Consider the following 20,336-nt stretch of genomic DNA (forward strand, 5'->3'; position numbering starts at 1 on the left):
GGAGTTTGATTGACTTCGTAAAAGTCCTCCCTCTTCTGTTTGGTTTCCGACCTCTGAACGAAGAGGATCTAGAGGTAGATGCCCCTCGAAAAAGGGTTTTCCTGAGAGGTCGGCTTAGCTTTCTTTGTCTTAGTCTGGAAGGTATGGGCGCGGCTTCCTTGCAGACTGTTGCTAGAAGGTCCTGCGTAGCTTTGGCAGGAGAAGAAGCCTTCGAATGTCTTGAACCAGGTGTTTAGGAAACAGCTGTGTAGAGAGAGGGGCAAAAAGAAAACAAAGACGATCTCTGAGCATGTGAGACCGATTTTGTTAAAAATGAGCAAAATACTGATCTTTTCTTCAAGACCCCTGCTCCAAACAGTGAAGCTATTTCGCTGGCCCCATCTCTCACGATTTATCCATACAGGATAAGACACAATTCAAATCCTCCGGAGAAAACGTGTCCGGTCCTTGAGTTTTCTTGGCTAGGACTCCGAGGGACCAATCGAGAAAGTTGAAAACTTCCAAGACTCTAAAAATGCCTTTTAGAATGTGATCCATTTCATTCATTGCCCACGTTGTTCTGGCCGAATTCAAAGCTGATCTTCTAGTGGCGTCTACTAGTGCCGAAAAATCTGCGTCAGCTGAAGATGGAAGGCCCAGTCCCAAGGGTTCTCCTGTCTCATACCACAATCCTGTCTCATACCAAAATCCTGTCCCTTCCTGAAAGCTTCGAACGGAGGGAAGGCAAACATTGTTTTTCCCCGCTTCCTCTTTAGTACGCATCCATGAACCGAAACTCTTGAGCGCTTTCTTTCATAGAAAGAGTCGGCTTCATTCTCACACACGAAGATCCTTTCGTTGCTTTCGCTGTGGAGAACAACGAGTGTGGGAGGAAGGAGGAGCAGTAGGGCTCAAAGACTCTCCGAACTCCTGAAGGAGAAGTTCTGTGAGCTTCTTGTACGAAGAAACTGTTGCCGATGTATTAGTTTCTTCCTCAGAGGCTTCCTGGTCTTCTTGAGGAGGAGAACGGGGATGAGGATCCTTATGAGAATCCTTAGATGATTTCCTAGCTGGGGTACAGTGCGATGAAGGAGACAAAACGTCTTGAATGAGGAGAAGATTCCAAAGTAGAAAGGCGTACAGGAGAACGACGAGTTGTAAAAGAAGGGCGCTTATCCGAAAATTCTTGGTCTAAACTCGCATTCTCTAGAAAGACCACGTCCTATCCCTAGGGAAACTACGAGAGGGAGAGCGCCTGCTAAGATCCTGTCGCCGATCGTGAGGAGAGCAGCTATTAGGCGCCGAGCGCCTATCTGTCACAGGGCGCTTAGTGGAATCCTGGCGCCTACCAAGCGGCGAAACGTTGCTAAAAATAGGGCGCCTTTCAGGAGCAGGGCGCTTTAGAGGCTGGGCGCTTTAGAGGTCTTTGATGCCTACGAAGCGGAGAGCGGCTGCTACGCTCCGAGCGCTTAAACGAAACAGGCGTTCTGCGAGATCTTGGTCCTTACCAAGGGGAGAACGTCTGTAAGGCTCCGAGCGCCTAACAGAATCAGGGCGCTTGAGGCGTTCTTGACTTCTAGCAAGAGGAGACCGATCAGGAGTAGGGAGTCTCGAGAACGAAGAGCGCCTACTAGGAGAACGAAGCAAACGAGAATCAAGGTGTCTTTCTCCAGGAGAACAGCTACTAAACGAATGACGCTTACCAGGAGCAGGGCTCCTACTAGACTCTTGATGTCTTACAGGGGAGGAGCGAACTCCGTGCGATGAGCGCCTACCAGTCACGTTATCCGACGCCCGACTACAGTAGTCGGAAGGAGAAGTGCGCCTACTTTCAGAAGGGCATTCCCTAGGTTCTCTGAGAAGACGAGGAGAATAAAGAAGAGACGGAGACGACGAACCAAGTCTTCTATGACCTGAGCGACTCTCTCTTCTTGCACGAACTCTAGAAGAAGGAGAAACAGAAGGGGCTGAGCGTCTACCCGAGGCAGGAATCCGATTTGAGGAAATATCTTCATAATCCAAGGAGCGCCTATCCGTCGAATGGCGTCTCGACACCTCCGAGCGGGAGTGGTGTTCCTCTCGTGAAATGTTACGATGAGTAGAAGAATCCTCAAAAGAAGGAGAACGCCGATTACAAGGAGAGCGCTCTTCCGACGAAACGCGTCTCGATCTCTTGATCGGGAGAGACAAATCCTTCCTTCTACGCGATCTCGATGCCAAGGAGTCCGCCAAGGCTGTGATCTGAGCTTGTAGGCCCGCTAGTACTCGAGAAGGAGAGTCCCCAGGATCTTCTTCCGAAGCAAGCTCAGCGCGAGGCGCGAGAAGGAGGGCGATCACCTGATCTCCTAGGCTTCTTTGCTTGCAAGGAAGCTACATCAGAAAAGTCTTCTGGGCTGGACGCTAAACGTACTGAAGGGAGCCTCCGCAGCCCTCTTCAACGGGCGTGACGCCTCCTTAGAGCTCCACCCACGCTTCGGCGAAGGAGAAGAGGATGACGAAAAACACTGGCGAAGAATATTCTTCTTCTTACGATCCAAGGCAGCCTGGGAGCGAACTTCAGGATCTGCCGAGGGGACGCCTGACCGGTGGGGGCTCTCCCTAGCCCTCCTGCGGCTTTCGACTTTCCTCCTCCACTGGAACTGGGAGTCTGGAAGAGGTCTAGGCCTGGAGGCACTAAGGAGCCGGTCAGACGCACCCTCCACATCACTGGGTACACTGCACTTATCATCACTGACACTCTTACCTTGCTCAGTACGAAGATTCTTGTCTTCCTTAGAAACACAAGGAAAGCTTTTGAGGCCGCCGCCTCCGAAGACGAATCTACGGCTTCGGTGCGGGGAGCAGGAGCTGAGACCTGGGAGGAAGGTTCTAAAACTACATTAATGTTAGTTTCCATTCTCACTCATTCTCGACCTGCTCGAGCTCCTTGAAGAAGCTTTACGTACCCTATCCCTTTCAAGTTTCCTAATATAAGAAGAAAGAGCCTTATATTCATCTTCGTTCAAAACCTCACACTCTTGACACGGGTTACTAAACGAACATTCATTCCCCCTACATTTAACACAGAAGTGTGAGGGTCCACCGCAGCTTTCGGTAACCTCACCTTACATCCATCGGTCACACATACTCTAAACAAACCGGAGTTTTGGAAACAGAATCAAAATCAGACATTCTACAGGAAAATCCAGCGCAAGTCAATAACGGTCCACAATCAGCGTATGCCAAGCCAACATAGAGCGAATACGTCACCAAAATGTTCAAATCAATCTCCAGGCAAGCGAGAAATGAAGAATATATCGGAAGAAACGACAACAGTTTTTGTTATCGCTTCAGCGACAGAAAAAAATCTGGCTGGAGAGATAGATTGGTTCATACGCCCGCCACCCAGCGGCGGTAAGGTAGACCACCTGACCTACCTGTCGCGTGTGCCGCGAGATTTGAAATTCTGTCGGAACGTCGGAGACTATAGCTAAGTATATATCTGGCAGGGAAGTTCATGTACAAAAATCAAATTTAAAGATCTTGGGGAGGTGTAAGCCTAAATGATGGAGAATGGCTGTCAATCAAATATAAAATAAGAAAAATATCTTACCTTTTTGTGGTACTCTTGAACAGCTGCTAAATTAGGTTTGGATTGAGCAAGTTTGTCTTCCAAGACAGTTATTTGATATTTCAACTGCTTTATATCAACTTCATCAAGGGCAGCTTCATCTAATATTGCCAATTCCCCTTCCTCTTTATCCTTTTCAAGGGGAATCTCAGATAGTTGTAAGCGATTCATCTGTTGGCGAGACACAAAATACAAATAACTCCAATATGAAGATGGCCATGTCAAGGGGTAAGTACTATAGATAACAGGGTGTACTATGAACTCATTTGTAGGACCTGAGAGTGCATTTTTACTTACTGTTTCCAAGTAAGGGGACATAAGTTGAACAAAGATCATCAAAGTAGTACCTCCCCTTTATGAGTATGGGTAACCTCAAGTTTGTCAAATAAAGTTAAACAAATGATACACAGGGTTAGGTAAAGGACACAAATAGATATGACTGTTCATGACCAGACCAAGTCATGGGTACATGTAATGACAGAAAAGGCAGCAGGGAATCCCTCAGTCATTTCTCAAACACCCCTTCACTGTTATAGCGTGTCCACAGTAATAAATAAAAAAATTATTTCTATGGTATGGAATGTAAAATTTAAGCAAAGGGCCATGCATTGAATGAGGTTATTCAGAGCTGAAAGTGAAATTAAGAGTAAAAAGGTTTAAAAGGTGTAAACAGGAGAAAAAACCTTTCAGTTGTGCCATGAAACAAGTTAGGAGAGGATGGAAAGTAAGATTGAAGAGAATATGAGGGGCCACTTGGGGCCAAAGGGATTGCAAAGAACCTCAAGTAATGCCTACTGTTCAATGTGTGAGGTGCACTGAGGGCACTACCCCCATGTAGAGGGTTAATTTTTTTCTGGGATAGGAAACCAATTAGGACTGGACAGTCAAGTATTGCAAAAAATTTTAAGATGTAAGGAAAAAAAATATTGACCATTTGAAACTACAATGACATCATCCTGTTCCTTCAACTGTGGTTCTCTACATAATTTTCTGCTAAATTTGAGCCCCTTTCCCTTCTCCTCTGTTTTCCATGTATGAACATACTTTAATAAACTAGATATTCAGCTTCAGTGATACAAAAAACAACTTTAATACCACAATAACAATACATGAATTCACAGTAAACAAGAAAAGAAATGCAAAGCTAAACATATTCACAGCAAGAAATAAAACAAAAGCAATGCTATGCCCATAATGTGTCCATGTGCGATTTGCCAAATGAATTTCACAACCCCTCCATAATCTCAATTACAATTTAAAACTTTTTCAAATACTTACCAATTTCTTCCAATGTGCCATTTTTGCTTTGTTTTCCTTGATAATACCATCATACTTTTCCAATTCTTGGTCAATTTCAATTCGGCTTGCCTTAATTTTGTTTTCTTTTTTGACAATCTCTTCATGCTCACCTTTCAGTTCGCTTAAATGTTCGTTAAGCTCCAACTCTTCTTGCTGTTGAAAACAAATATTAATTGAGAATTATACAGACAACTCAATCACAAACATTGCAAGCTGAATTTTTTTCATTACAGCACTGAGAAAATAAATGTTCAACAGCCAAATCCACTCTATAACAGCAAAACCCGTAAAGAAAATTTCCCAATCATATGCCACATTACATACAGTACCTATAAGGAAAGTTCATCATTTACGTATCAAGCCCTCCTACAAACTGCTATCTTTCACGCTCTCTCTTCCTGGATACTAAAGGCCTTCCAATCCAACACCTCTTCCATCTAACATTTTTTTCCCAGACTATCACACTTTCAAGGGTTGGTATCAAGAACTGCATTTCAAACACCACTGGCAGTCAAATTTCCTCATCAGTACACATAGTTAAGGAAGATAACTACACAATAATAATGACTATAAAAAACCTTAAACCTATGTAATACTATATACTAAATAAAAATCTATAACTTACAGTTACTTCCTGCAAATTCTTTAAAACCAAACTTGCTGCATCTTCAATTGCTTGCCTTTTTTCTTGCATTCCCTTAAGTTCATCTTCTAATTCCTTAATTTCTGATTCCAAGGTAGCGATCTTCTCCTCTGTCTTCTTGGTGTTACGTTTAGCCGTCTTAATCGCTACCTGAAATTTATTGTAAGGATGGAAAACTGGAAATAACATAACCGTATGATGTCAACTCATTAACCCAGACTAATGGAGGATTTGTTTGTATGGTGTTTTTCCGTTGTATGGAACCGGTGGTTATAATTTACGCAAATATAATAAATAGATTACCTTTAAGCAAAAGAAAATGTACTATACAATAACTTATCAAATTGAAATCACGTTTTGACTACTTGATTACAAGCTAAAACATTTACCATAAAGACAAAATTCCACCAAAGGGACAAGTTAAAAGTTGTTACCTGAAACCTATAGGGAATTATCCTTCCCTTTAATAAAAAAAAATTACTTTAAAATAGCAATCCTAGATGGCTACAGTAATGCTAAAATAAAAACCACCACACTTCTCAAATTGTACATTTATCATGAAATGTGACCATTCTTAATATAATAACAGATTTCAATGTTTACCATAAACTTATCTAATTACAAATAACTTCACCGATGCAAAAAAGAAAGATTTTCACATTATGTATACAAGGTTGGTCTTGAGGGCAGTCTGTTTTCTACCTTCTCACATGATTTTTCAGTCATTCTTTTCTTTACCCACCATATTGTGGGGAAGTTGGGAAGGGGGAGGGAGGGACCATGAATGTTCGCTAGGTAATGAATTAAATAATTTCATTAAGGAAATTATTATTGCTTTGATAAAGCTTGCTAGTAATTTGTCTATATGCAGACATGAATATTTATGTTCTGACTCAACGGTTACTGTCTAGCTCAGGAATATCTGACTAAGCTTATTTTTTAAAAAATAAAAAAGTGCAACAATCACATTAGTCTCTGAGGAAAATGTAACTAAAGGATTTTCCAACTCCTTAGCCAATGTTCTACCCTGAATGAGAAAAGCCTGAAGGTTCAGGCACGGAAATAATTGTTAAATATTCGCATAGCAGCAGCTTTCAACTAAACATAAGAGGGAGAGTTGGGCAACACAAGATGAAGTGCATGAGAAAGATGCACAAACACTCCACGAACATTTGGTTCTGTGGGCAAAAAAAGTCTTGAGGAATCTACCAGACCATTAGAGGGCCCACTCACATCTGACCGCAAAGGGGATTGTGAAACTCGGCTTATCATGGAGGGAACTGCCTCACTGGGCTTCTCCAATAAGTATTTCTTTCATCATACTAGGTATTTCTACCATGATTTTCTTACAGTACCTTAATCCTTAATGGATGGACATACTCACATGCATAGAAATAACAGGTTTTGGGTGGTTGACAGGTTTACTCATGGTGAGTAATAATATCACGCACCATTGATTTCGGGAATTGGGCAGGAAAGGGATGCCATTACTTTTATAGCCCATAAATTCACTAAAAGCATGACAGAGCTAGTTGTGTACTTGACTTCAAAGACAGATGTATTGCTTCTTTCTCTCACATGATGTCTTATTATATGTTTACTCATAAATATAAACAGGGATTGCTGTTGGTTTTAGTTCGTATCTTTTATGACAGTATGTCGGCTATAATTGTAATTTTGCAAATAAAAGTGCAAAGAAATAATAGAAAAGACGTGTATAATCCAAAAATGTTACTGCATCTTCGATCTCAATAAATTTACATAAATATTTACAACAAATATGCTCTGAACTTGTTCTTGCTTTTAGTTCTTATCTGTTTTGATATTGTGTAAGCTATATTTATAATTTTACAAAATAACAAAATTGTTTATTAGTAAAACATATACGTATATAGTAACTTGATAAAACTGACGACTGTCTTTTAAGAGGCCTTGCGAGGGGTTGTAAATATGTTATTGTTATAATACAATTAAGTTTGTTCATACTTACCTGGCAGATATATATATAGCTGTATTTTCTGAAGTCCGACAGAATTTAAAAATTCGCGGCACACGCAGTGGGCGGCCAGGTGGTAGTACCCATTCCCGCCGTGGGAGGCGGATATCAGGAACTATTCCCATTTTCTATTCATATTTTATCAGTGCCACTGTCTCCTGAGGGGAGGTGGGTGGGCACTTTAATTATATATATCTGCCAGGTAAGTATGAACAAACTTAATTGTATTATAACAATAACATTTTGTTCATGAAACTTACCTGACAGATATATATAGCTGAATCCCACCTTCGGATGGTGGGAAGAGACAGAATAGGATTTTTTGGGAAACTAAATTAAGTAGATGATATACATCTTGGTTCCTCACCTGTTAGCATAGCCGACTTCGTGATTACTGTCACCAAAGTCTGCTTTTGCGTTACTAGAGTTGCCAGCGAGGTAGAGACCTGTAATGCTGGTGCGCTCTAGATGATCCGTCAACGGGGGCGTGACCACAATGTGACTAGACCATATGACCATACTTCTGAGGGCACCGAAGCTAAAACCACCACCTGACCTAACCTATCAAAGTTAGTTCCATAACTTCTAGGCTAATGAAAAGGAACGCTCCTCAAGCGACCAACCCTTCAAAGTTAAAAGCACACCTATCCCTTTTCTATAGGATAGGATTCGTGTTGCTTCCTGCCCCCAATAATATATCTACGGAAATGTATGGTCCTAGCGACTTACAGATCTCAAATGTCGTCTTCACATCCCGTCGGGAGTGTGAAGCGAACACAGAGTTGCTTCGCTAAAGCGTGGCACTCAGGATGTTACTGAGTGTCATGCTCTGTTGAAATGCTTCCGAGGCCGCGCCCTCACCTCTTGAGCATTCATATTAAGAAAAAATCTCAAATCTTTATGCAAACATAATGAATGAGACCTCTTAAAAGAACTCCTTGGCTATAATGCCAGGGTTTTCTTGGACATGAACCAGTCTGGTCTTTTACGGAACACCGCAGATTGTCGGGAGTGTGAAGCGAACACAGAGTTGCTTCGCTAAAGCGTGGCACTCAGGATGTTACTGAGTGTCATGTTCTGTTGAAATGCTTCCGAGGCCGCGCCCTCACTTCTTGAGCATTCTATTAAGAAAAAAATCTCAAATCTTTATGTCAACATAATGAATGAGACCTCTTAAAAGAACTCCTTGGCTATAATGCCAGGGTGTTCTTGGACATGAACCAGTCTGGTCTTTTTACGGAGCACCGCAGATTGTCCGTTGACCTTGACTTTCTATAGTTTTATCAAGATAAAACTTGAGAGACCCTACAGGGCACAGGACTCTAATGCCCTTGCCCAATAATTTGTGCCATACCCTTGGTCTCCAAGCCTTCGGGTCAAGGGTTAGACAGGTTTTCGTTCTTATCAAGAACGGAAGGCTTAGAGGACAGACCGCATTATGTCCTTTAAAGCCAAAACCTCTGAAGATGGCTAAAACCTCACTAACCCTCTTTGCCGTGGCTAGAGCGGTTAGAATATTAGCCTTTCTGTCACGTGTATTAAGTTCGCAGAAAGGATAGGTTCGAAATGCTTTTGGCATCAGAAACTCAGACTACGTCTAAGTTCCATGCCGGAACCTTTGATCCAGAGAATTTCAAGATCTCCACAGACCTCAAAGATCGTGAAGCTTTGTTGTTTGACAGAACCGCATCTCTGAGCCTAGAGGCCGTCAACAACATATTTGCATATTCTACAATAGTTAGGACTTCTAGCTTATCTCATACTTCAGACGGAAAGATAGAACCATAAGGAAATTCACAGAGGTCGAGTTGGAGGAATATTCATTTCCCTTCACTTACTCCAGAAACGGCCTCCTCCGATTGAACACTGAAAATAGGCAGCACTGCTTTGCCTTGGCCAAGAGACTGCCATCTCTTGAAGATCTTATCGCTATGTACCGTTGAAGACGAAGGTAGATATTGAATGCAACCTACGTCTTCACAGACGAATCGAGAGAAGGATTCTCAAGATTCTGAACCTGTGCTTACAAATGACTGAAAACGCTAACCGCTATTTCATTGCTGTCCGGTGAGAAGTCGTAGTTGCAATGAAAGCGGGGCGTTCTTCAGTAATGAAAACACAGGGGAAAGCCGCCTGAAGGACTGCTTCACATGGGCTGAACATTTGGAAGTAGAGCTGTCAGGTCGGAGAGTAGGCAATGTCTTTATGACATATCTGTTAATTCGGGATGAACAATGAACAATTGTACACCTACGAATATGAGATATTTTAAAGACAAACTCAGATGTCTGCAAAATCATTCGCATTATCAGTGCCATGCAGCGGGAGACTTGTACAGACTTCTGTACCGTGCGGTAAACAGTAAAATGAATAAGTCTAAGAGATATCTCTGTTGAAAATTCTCGCAATATCGAAGGCGATGGAATCTATCGTCACAGCAGTAGATGGTCCTTCATAATTGCGAGAATCCCCTTTAATCAGAGACCTAAGTCCAAGATTGTTGGGCAGAGATACGGTTCGGTAGTCAATCAAGGCAGGGGAGAGAGAGAGACATAAACAACCGTGCATCTCGGAGGCCCAGCTGATACTGAGCGGCTATCAGGCACAGGCATTTCAATACGCAGTAGCAGAGCCTGAGCTCCCGCTGACTCGTCATCCTGAGTTGCCAGGTAATCCATATTCCACAAAGGAATGCGTTCGGCTAGAACCACCGAGCATAAAAGATATGCTCGAGCAATTATATTTAGGCGAAACGAATTTCGGTAAATATAAAAGTTGAAATGGTGTTGTCGTGACAAAACCATAAGTATATAAAATTGAAACAAACTCCTGGGAGGTTGCAGGCAACCCCGAGTTGCAGTTCAATTAGAATACTTCTCGTCTAAGTCGCAATCCGTAGAAAAACTAGGATATGCGCCTACCCCACCCCTCGGACAATTCAACTGCTTAGTAGAATCATGTCGCGAGGTTAATATACGTAGTATATTTATAGGATTCTGAACAACGATCTCCATCCTAAATTCTTTCCTTCAAGAAAACAAAATAAGGACTTGGAGATCGACCACCTTCGATCTCTATCAAAGAGACGTGAAGAGAAGTCTTCCTCGAAGGAAAGCTTCAATGGTGAACAGAATACTAACTGCCTGAGTTGCCAGCTACTCCCTTTACGAAGGAATAGGTATGATATTATCGGAGCAAAAGGAAACCTTCTCAAGCAGGCGTATTTAAACGAAACAGAATTCGCTAAATACAGAAGCTGAGTTGGTGTTGTCGTAACAATACCTGAAGAGTTGTTCTTACTCCGAAAACTCTTGGAAGGTGGAAGGGAGTGCCAAATAAATACATTAGAACAACAGTTCTTTCGGCTTCTATCCGCGGAGGTAAATACGATATGCGTAAATGACTTGACCCATGCGTTAGCAAAATGACGCAAAGATAAACTACATAAGTATTGTAGTAATTTGAACATCAAATTCTCTACTACATCTTTCCTCGACGAGGAAGAGAGAAAGAAAGGGAAACCGACTGTCCACGTTCTAATGAATGAGACTTTTTAAAAGAACTCCTTGACTCTTTGCCAAGACTCTTTGCCAAGAAAAGGGAGTAATATTCGAATAGAGATCATCAAGAGAACCGAGGATCGAAAAGGACCGTTCAATGTTCTTATGATATTGGACATAAGACTTCCTGGATCTAGTCTACAAGTCTTTTTCTTACTCCCCGGATGAGCCTCTGAAAATGAATGAGAGCTCTTCCGAAATTTGTTAATGAGTTTATCCGCTTAAACGATAAAAACGTTAAAATCTATGACAATGAGAACTACCCCATTTATGAGGGGTCCCCCACTTAAATGACTTGACAAAACTATTAGCACTTTGCTAATAGGGGAAAACCCTTTAACATGGCCGAAAGTCACCCAGGAATCCGAGTATATAATCTTCCCGATTCTCAAAGAAATCGATGAAGAGGAAAGAGGGATCGAAGAAAAAATTCGGGTATGTCTCTCCGCTAACTCCGAATCCTTTTTAAAAATTTCTGTAAAGAAATGTCCTCAACAGCAAATAAGACGCCTTCAACAAGTCTTTTCTCTCGCAAAGCGTCCTGCCGAGCTTCCACCGAAGCGTCCTGGCGAATGGGTCCACAAAAGCGTCCACCTCATAAGCGTCCTGCTGAGCGTCCTCAAAAGCGTCCTGGAAAGCGTCCTGCTGAGCGTCCTCAAAAGCGTCCTGCCGAGCGTCCTCAAAAAGCGTCCTGCCGAGCGTCCCCAAAAAGCGTTTTTTCCCCTTTTTTTTTATTTTTGCGTTCCTCAAAAAACGTCCTGCTTAGCTACGAGCGTGTCTGAGCAGAGAACACCAAGTCTTCGAACGACGTTCCAGAGGAGGAACTCGTTGAGCGGCCTTGATGCATGCAAGGCCCGCCAAGAGGCGTCCTGGCGAGCGACCTTGCCAACATCTCAATGTTATGACGAACCGCGTTTTGCGTATGACGTTGAATATTTTTAAGGGACGTCCTCATGCGTCTCCATGGAGAGCCGCACGCTGCTCCTGAAGAGTGTGAACACTAAAGGAAGACGTATGGCTTTCGTCTTCCGCAAGGTGCTTGCCGAGCGTCCTGGAGAATGTCTCTACCTTATAGGACGTCGAGCACCTCCAAAAGCTTCCTCACGTCTAAATGCCCTTCTTATGCAGACCAGAGACATAAGTTGTTTGACTGTGCAAAGCAGCTTGCCGGCCGTCAAACTTATCAGCTTGCTTTTTCGAAGTAAAGCGAACGTTACATAACGTATACGGAGCGCCATGAGGAGAGGAGACGAATACTGAGTTGCTCCTCCAAAAGGTGGAATCAAGAATGTCCTTGATTACACATTCTTTTTTTGGAAGGAAAAAAAAAAAAAAAAAATGCTAGCGAGGTTGAAACAGCTCTAAACTTCATGAGCGTTCACTCGCAGGAGGCTCAAATCACTCTTCTGGCAAGATGAATGAGGCCTCCTTAATAATGTATAAATGATGTATACATGAGCGTTCAACTCACGGGAGCTCAAATCACTCTTCTGGCAAGATGAATGAGCCTCCTTAATAATGTATAAATGATGTATACATGAGCGTTTCACTCGCAGGAGGCTCAAATCACTCTTCTGGAAAGATGAATGAGCCTCCTTAAATGTCCCTTAGGAAAAGAGCCAGTGCATTCTTCTAAAATGATATTGTAATGATACAATTAAGTTTGTTCATACTTTACCTGGCAGATATATATATGCTGTATTTTCCGAAGTCCGACAAGAAATTAAAAAACTTACGACACACGTAGTGGGAGTCAGGTGGTTAGTACCCATTCCCGCCGCTGGGAGGCGGGTATCAGGAATCATTCCCATTTTCTATTCATAATTTTTATTTCCACTGTCTCCTGAGGGGAGGTGGGTGGGTACTTAATTATATATATCTGCCAGGTAAGTATGAACAAACTTAATTGTATCATTACAATATCATTTTGTTCATGAAACTTACCTGTCAGATATATATATAGCTGAATCCCACCTTTGGTGGTGGGAGTAGACAGAATAGAAGATTTTAGGAAACATATATATGCAGATAAATGCTATCTTGATTCCTTACCTGTTAGCATAGCTGACTTCGTGGTTACTGCCGCGTAAGTCTGCTTGTGCTATTAGAGTTGCCAGCGAGGTAGAGACCTATATAGCTGGTGCACTCAGATGATCTGTCAACGGGGGGGCGGCGTGACCACGATGTGACTAGACCATTGACCATACAATGAGGGCAACGAAGTAAAAAACCACCTGGCCTAGTCTACCAAAGGTATACCACTAAACTAGACTAAAGAAGGGAGATCCGCCTCGGGCGGTCAACCCCACAACCAAAAAACATACACAATTAAAAGCTCATCTAACCACTAAAGGAAAGGATGAGTGCTACCTCCTGCCCCCAAAACAGTGTCTGCAGCGACGTATGGTCCAAGCGACGAGCAATGTTCGTATGTCGCTTTCACCTCCCGCAGGTAGTGTGAAGCGAACACCGAGTTTGCTCCGCCAATATGTGGCACTCAAAATGTCACTGAGTGCCATATTTCTGTGAAAGGCTATCGAGGTCGAAATAGCCCTCACCTCGTGGGCATTCACTTTCAAAAGCTTCATGTCACTATCACTACATGTGGAATGAGCTTCCTTAATGGTGTCTCTCAAGAAGAAAGAAAGCGCGTTCTTTGACATGGGAAGATCGGGCTTCTTAACCGAGCACCACAAGTTACCCGAAGGTCCTCTACAGTCCTTCGTTCTGTCTAAATAGAATTTGAGAGCCCTGACAGGGCACAGGACTCTCTCTGGCTCATTACCCACGATCTCTGTCAAACCCTTGATTTCAAATGTCTTGGGCCAAGGGTTGGACGGGTTTTCGTTCTTTGCTAAGAACATAGGGCTTAAAGAACAAACCGCATCAGAGTTCTTAAACCCCACATGCTTGCTTATAGCCTGGATCTCACTAACTCTCTTCGCCGTCAGAGCAGTTAGAAAAAGTGTCTTCCTTGTAAGGTTTCTAAGCGAAGCTAAGTTGAGAGGTTCAAAATTACTGGACATCAAAAACTTTAGAACAATGTCTAAATTCCAAGAAGGGACTCTTGGTTGAGGTACCTTCGAAGTCTCGAAAGACTTAAAGAAGATCATGAAGGTCTCTGTTGTTGGCTAAGTCCAGTCCTCTATGCCTAAAGACTACAGAAAGCACACTTCTGTAGCCTTTTATCGTAGGCACCGCTAAGCGAACTTCATTTCTCAAGTGGAGAAGGAAGTCTGCGATCTGGCTCACAGAGGTAGAGGTGGAGGAAATGTCTTTCTTCCTGCACCAGCTCCGGAAAACAGCCCACTTGGATTGGTATACGGCAATAGAAGAAGGTCTTCTTGCCGTTGCGATTGCTTTCGCCACTGGTCTTGAAAAACCCCTCGCTCTGGCCAACTTCTGGATAGTCTGAACGCAGTCAGACTCAGAGCGGGGAGGTTTTTGTGATACCTCTCGAAGTGGGGCTGTTTGAGTAGATCTATCCTTGGAGGCAGAGTCCTCGGAAAGTCTACAAGAAAGGACATGACCTCTGTGAACCAGTCGGTCGCTGGCCAGAAGGGGGCGATGAGAGTCATCCTCGTTCCCTCTGATGCGCGAATTTTTTTTTCTTATTACTTCCCCTAGGATCTTGAACGGGGGAAGGCATATACGTCTAGTCCCGTCCAGTCCCAAAGAAGGGCGTCTACTGCTACTGCTCCTGGTTCTAGAACTGGTGAGCAGTACAGCGGGAGTCTCGTTGTCCTGGAAGTTGCGAAGATGTCTACGAGAGGACATCCCCCATAACTTCCACAACCTCTGGCATATTTCCTGATGAAGGGTCCACTCCGTCGGCAGAAGTTGACCTTGTCGACTGAGCAGATCTGCACGGACGTTTTCTACCCGATATGAATCTCGTCAGTATAGAGACGTCGTGTGCCTTCGCCCATAACAGGATCTCCTTTGCAAGGAAGAACAGGGATCGAGAGTGGGTTCCTCCCTGTTTCTTGAGGTATGCCAGGGCTGTGGTGTTGTCCGAGTTGATCTGCACCACATTGCCGGAGACTTCGTTCTGAAAGAACTGGAGCGCCAAGATGAACTGCTGCCAGCTCCTTGAGGTTTATGTGCCAGGACACCTGTTCCCCTCTCCAGGTGCCTGACACTTCCTTCCCCCCCAGTGTTGCTCCCCACCCCGTAGAAGACGCGTCGGAAAACAACACTAGGTCGGGGTTCTGAAGCTTGAGGGAAAGACCCTCTGCGAGCTTCAAAGGGTCGGTCCACCATCTTAGGTGTTCCTTTACCTCTTCTGATAACACCAGAATCGAATCCAAAGTGTTTTGGTGCTTCCAATTGTCGGCAAGGAAGAATTGAAGAGGTCTGAGGTGCAACCTCCCTAGGGAAACAAACTTCTCCAGTGAGGAAATGGTCCCCAGCAGGGGGGGGACTCATCCATTCCCTCACCGAGCATGATTCCTTCCCCAGAAAGGTTGACACTTTGCTTAGGCAATCTAGTTGTCGCCCCTGGGACGGAAAAGCCCGAAAAGCCACTGAGTCCATCTGAATCCCCAGATAGACTAAAGACTGAGAAGGGGTCAGATGTGACTTTTCGAGGTTCACCAGAAGCCCCAGGGACTTCGTTAACGACAAAGTCGTGTGAAGGTCCTCCAGACACGGTCTTTCGAGGAGGCTCGTACGAGCCAGTCGTCCAGGTAGAGAGAGATCCTGACATTGGAAAGATTGAAGCCACCTCGCAATGTTCTTCATCAGTAGGGTGAATACCATGGGAGCAGTGCTGAGTCCAAAGCAGAGAGCCCTGAATTGAAACACTTTTCCTTTCAGGACAAACCGCAGGTATTTCCTGGACTGGGGGTGGATGGGGACGTGGAAATACGCGTCCTGGAGATCTAGTGAAGCCATCCAATCCCCCGGTCTCAAGGCTCCCATCACTGACTGAGGTGTCTCCATCTGAACCTCTGCTTGATGACAAAGAGGTTCAGGTTGCTGACATCGAGTACCGGTCGCCATTCCCCCGACTGCTTTGGCACCAGGAACAGTCTGTTGTAAAATCCGGGGGAATTCAAGTCGGAGACCTGTTCTACGGCGTGTTTCACGATCATCTGATCTAACAGATCGTAAAGCACTTGTTGCTTTTTCTCCCCGATAGGAAGGAGACATGTCCCTGGGTGTCGTAGACAGCGGGGGTGGTTTCAGGAACGGGATCCGGTACCCTTCTTTAAGATGTCCACGGACCATTTGTCCGCACCTCTCTCTTCCCAGGCTTGCGCAAAAAGCTGAAGCCTGGCTCCAACCGGTGACTGACGAAGGACTTCTGCTTCACTTCTTGTTCTTGGCCAGCGCCGTGGCTCTGCCTCTGGAAGTGCCTCTTCCTCGAGGGGCTGGTCTCGAGGAAGAACTACCTCGAAAGGGCTTCGATTTCTTGAGAATCGAAACTCCCGAAGGACAAAGGAACCGCAGGTCTCCTTGAAGATTGTGCGAGGAGATCTTGCGTGGCCTTCTCCTGTAGACTGGTCGCAATGTCTTTTACCATAGCCTGGGGGAAGAGATGATCCGAAAAAGGAGCGAAGAGCAAGTCTGCTTTCTGTGACGGAGAAACAGATTTCGCTGTAAAATTGCAAAAACAGGGATCTCTTCTTCAAGAGCCCTGTGCAAAAAGTGAGCTGTAAGCTCCTCCGAACCATCTCTGACGGCCTTGTCCATGCACGACATTACGCTGGACAGCTCCCCAGACTAATCGAGTCGGAACTCCTAGACTTGGCATCCAGAACTCCCAAACACCAATCTAGAAAGTTGAAGACCTCTAACGTCCGAAAGAGGCCTTTAAGGTGGTAGTCCATTTTCCGTAGTAGACCATGACACTTTCGAAGAGGACAGGTGAGACCTCCTCGAGGCATCCACAATGCTGGCGAAGTCTCCTTGGGCTGACGAGGGAAGTCTAATGGGGGAAACCTACGTCTTCTCCCGTCTCATACCAAATGCCAGCCTTCCCACTAAGTCTCGAAGCGGCAGGGCAAAAGAAGTCTTTCCCTGAGACTTCCTTTTCTCCATCCAGTCATGGACCTTACGAAGAGCCCTCTTAGTTGAAAGTGACTTCTTCATCCTGACGAATGCCGAGACCTTGTTGATCTTGGACGAAGAAAGTTGTGAAGGAGGAGAGCGAGGAGCTTCCGGGTGAAACGTCTCTCCAAACTCTGATTGAAGAAGGCGGGTCAAAACCTGGTAGTCGGAAGAGACTGCCGCCAAAAGGTTTCCTCATTCATCCAATTTCAACCGAAGCGTCACTAACCTCTGCTTCCGACACAGGTGAAGTTGGAGGCAAATAAGGCTGGACCAAGACTATCTGGTCTAAGTTTCCACGAGGCGCGTTGCTGTGAAGTGGAAGGTAAAGCTGACTCATTAAAAGAAACTCCGGTCGTATCTCTAAGACCCGGAGCAACTTGCAAAGTCTCATCACAAACAGGTGGGAGGCGACGAAAACTCCACATCTTCGTCCACCGAGCGTCCGCTGGCGCACCCCTGGTCGTCCACTGGCGCACACCTGGCGTCCACTGGCGCATACCTGGCGTCCAACTGGCGCACGCCTGGCTGCAACTAGCGCGGGATTGGCGTCCACTCGCGCGCTGCTGGCGTCCGCTGGCGCACGCTTGGCGTCCACTGGCGTGCGAATGACATTTACTAAGGCGCGCTTAACATCTCGTGCTCGCTCTGCTTCTGCTGGTGCACTCTTAGATGCCACTGGCGTTCGCTTGGCTTCCGACCGAGCGTCAGGAACGTGAACTTGCCCCAAACCGAAGCGTTCACGCAAGTATCGAGCTCTCGCACCGCAAGCTTACGACGGGTGGGCAATACCGCCTTCATGCGCCAAGCGAGCAAAAATCCTCTTCACGTCCTCCAGAGAGCCGCTGGGAGTCGCACGAACTCTAGCAGGCGAAGAAAATGGAGAGATAGACGAGCGAGGAGAGGGAGAGGGAGACCTTCTAGATCTCTTCACAGGCAGACGGTCATCCTTTCTCCTGGGACTGGTTGCGTCCCTTTCTTAGCAAGAGCATCAGCAAGCTGTTGCTGCAAAGAGCGCAGGATCTTCTCAGTAGGAGAGGATTCCTTGTCAGGTGACGGGCTGATCCTGTGAGAAGGCGAGGGGCGAGGGGCGACGCCTTCTTCCTTCTCCCAGAAAAACTGCCGTAGCACGCGCTCGAGAGCGACTGGGGCGCTCAACAAAGTCATCCATCCGATGACTCTTACGCTTCTTCTGTGGCGGGAAGGCTGCGAACACACTCTCAGGCGATGATCGCCTCTCGAGAGCCAAAACTGGACGTGAAGCGTCACGATCACCAACGCTCCTTTTCAGCGGGCGTGAAATAGAATGGGGAGGAAGCCTCTGAGGAAGAGAAAACACTCTTTCAGGAGGCGTGCACGCGCACGCTCCTTCGGCAGTCTGTGTAACGTCAACAGATAAACTGCCGAAGGCACGTCAGATCGTGGGCGTTCCCCGTAACCCTCCTGCGGCTTTTCGACATGCCCTCTCCCTGAAACCTGGGAGTCCGGCAGCGGTCTAGGCCTAGAGGCGAAATGGGCCGATCTGACGCACCCTCCACCAACGAAGGAGCACTGTCACTGGCAACTTTGCACCTTCACTTTTGCCTTCTAAGGCGAGCACTTTCGATTCTAAATTACGAATCGACTCTAAGATAAGTGTAAGTGGTATTAACCCTCTTACTTTAAAGGAACACTGTTTCAGGGCCCGAAGGCAACACTACAGGGTTAGGAGTAGTGATTAAAGGAGGGTTAGTAGGAGAAACATGAACTTCCTGCCGTTTACCTGAAACGCTCCTGGAGGAAGACCTCCTTAACCTATCCCGTTCAAGCTTACGCAGATAGGACTCATACGCTCTCCATCCAGAATCAGAAAGACACTCACATTCCTTGCAGCGACTTTCATACATGCAATCATGCTCTCTGCAATTCTTACACAAAGTATGAGGGTCTACTGATGCTTTCAGTAGCCTACCTCGACAATCACTCTTGGTACAAAACCTGGCGCTAGCCGAACTAGAACCAGACATCTTATTTAAAAGAGAAATCAAGCCAAAATCAATCCAATCCACAAATTAACGTGTGCCTAGCCACCGATCCAAAAGTCAAGATACCAAAAAATCAAAAAGGGTACTTATAGTAGCCAAGTTTCCTAAATTCAAGACGGAGGTGCTGAAAACTGTGTTTACAACACCGGCGACAGAAAAATTATGAATAGAAAATGGGAATGATTCCTGATACCCGCCTCCCAGCGGCGGGAATGGGTACTAACCACCTGACTCCCACTACGTGTGTCGTAAGTTTTTTAATTTCTGTCGGACTTCGGAAAATACAGCTATATATATATCTGACAGGTAAGTTTCATGAACAAAAGGGAAAATGTGGTCTCTCGTGACGAGAGAGAGGACGTGAAGCGTCCTCTTCTCTAAAGCTTCTTTAGGGGGCGCGAGTCCTTCCGAGAACTCCAACCCCTGTGTGGGGAGGACGCCTCGGAGGAAGAGAAGCAATCCTTCAAGATTCGTGCACGTGCTCGATCTTCGGCAGCCAGGGAAGCGACAACAGGAACCTGCCGAAAGGAAGCCAGATCAGCATGAAAAACCCGTAACCCTCCTTCGGCTTTTGACATGCCCTCTCCCTGGTTTCCTGGGAGTCCGACAGAGGTCTAGGCCTAGAGGCGTTATGGGGCCGATCTGACGTTCCCTGCCTAACGAGAGAGAGGACGTGAAGCGTCCCTCTTCTCTAAAGCTTCTAGAGGGCGCGAGTCCTTCCGAGAGCTCCAACCCAACCCTTGCGCGGGGAAGGACGGCCTCGGAGGACGAGAAGCAATCCTTCAAGATTCGTGCACGTGCACGATCTTTAGCAGCCTGGGAAGCGTCAACAGGTTTCTGCCGAAGGGACGCCAGATCGGTGGGGAGCCCCCGTAACCCTCTTGCGGCTTTCGACATGCCCTCTCCCTGAGTCCTGGGAGTCCGACAGAGGTCCAGGCCTAGAGGCATTATGGGGCCGATCTGACGCCCCCTCCAACACAAGGGGCACTACACTTTCACAACACTGATTGGAGAGCGAGCACTTTAGTCTAAGATTACTTGATGTAATCCTCTAGCAGACACTTCTTCTAGGCCCGTAAGCCTACCACAGGGTTAGGCAAAATAAAAACTACAGGAGGTTAGAAGGTTCATTATTTCTAACTTCTGTTTACTGTGGAGGAAAACTCCTGAT

The 20,336-nt window shown here is 45.5% G+C and overlaps 1 protein-coding gene across 1 annotated transcript in view; it reads right to left on the reverse strand.

Annotated features, from left to right (window-relative positions):
- The window catches only part of LOC135222721 (structural maintenance of chromosomes protein 4-like), a 64,243-nt gene that overhangs the window by 18,798 nt on the left and 25,109 nt on the right, over positions 1–20,336 (reverse strand). The window contains exons 4-6 of the mRNA XM_064260927.1: positions 5,514–5,681; positions 4,868–5,041; positions 3,572–3,760 (exon numbers count right to left, since the gene is read on the reverse strand). Of these exons, the coding sequence (XP_064116997.1) occupies positions 3,572–3,760; positions 4,868–5,041; positions 5,514–5,681 (531 nt within the window). The remainder of the gene's footprint in view (positions 1–3,571; positions 3,761–4,867; positions 5,042–5,513; positions 5,682–20,336) is intronic.

This window comes from Macrobrachium nipponense, chromosome 8 (assembly GCF_015104395.2).
Source record: "Macrobrachium nipponense isolate FS-2020 chromosome 8, ASM1510439v2, whole genome shotgun sequence".
Lineage (NCBI taxonomy): Eukaryota > Metazoa > Arthropoda > Malacostraca > Decapoda > Palaemonidae > Macrobrachium > Macrobrachium nipponense.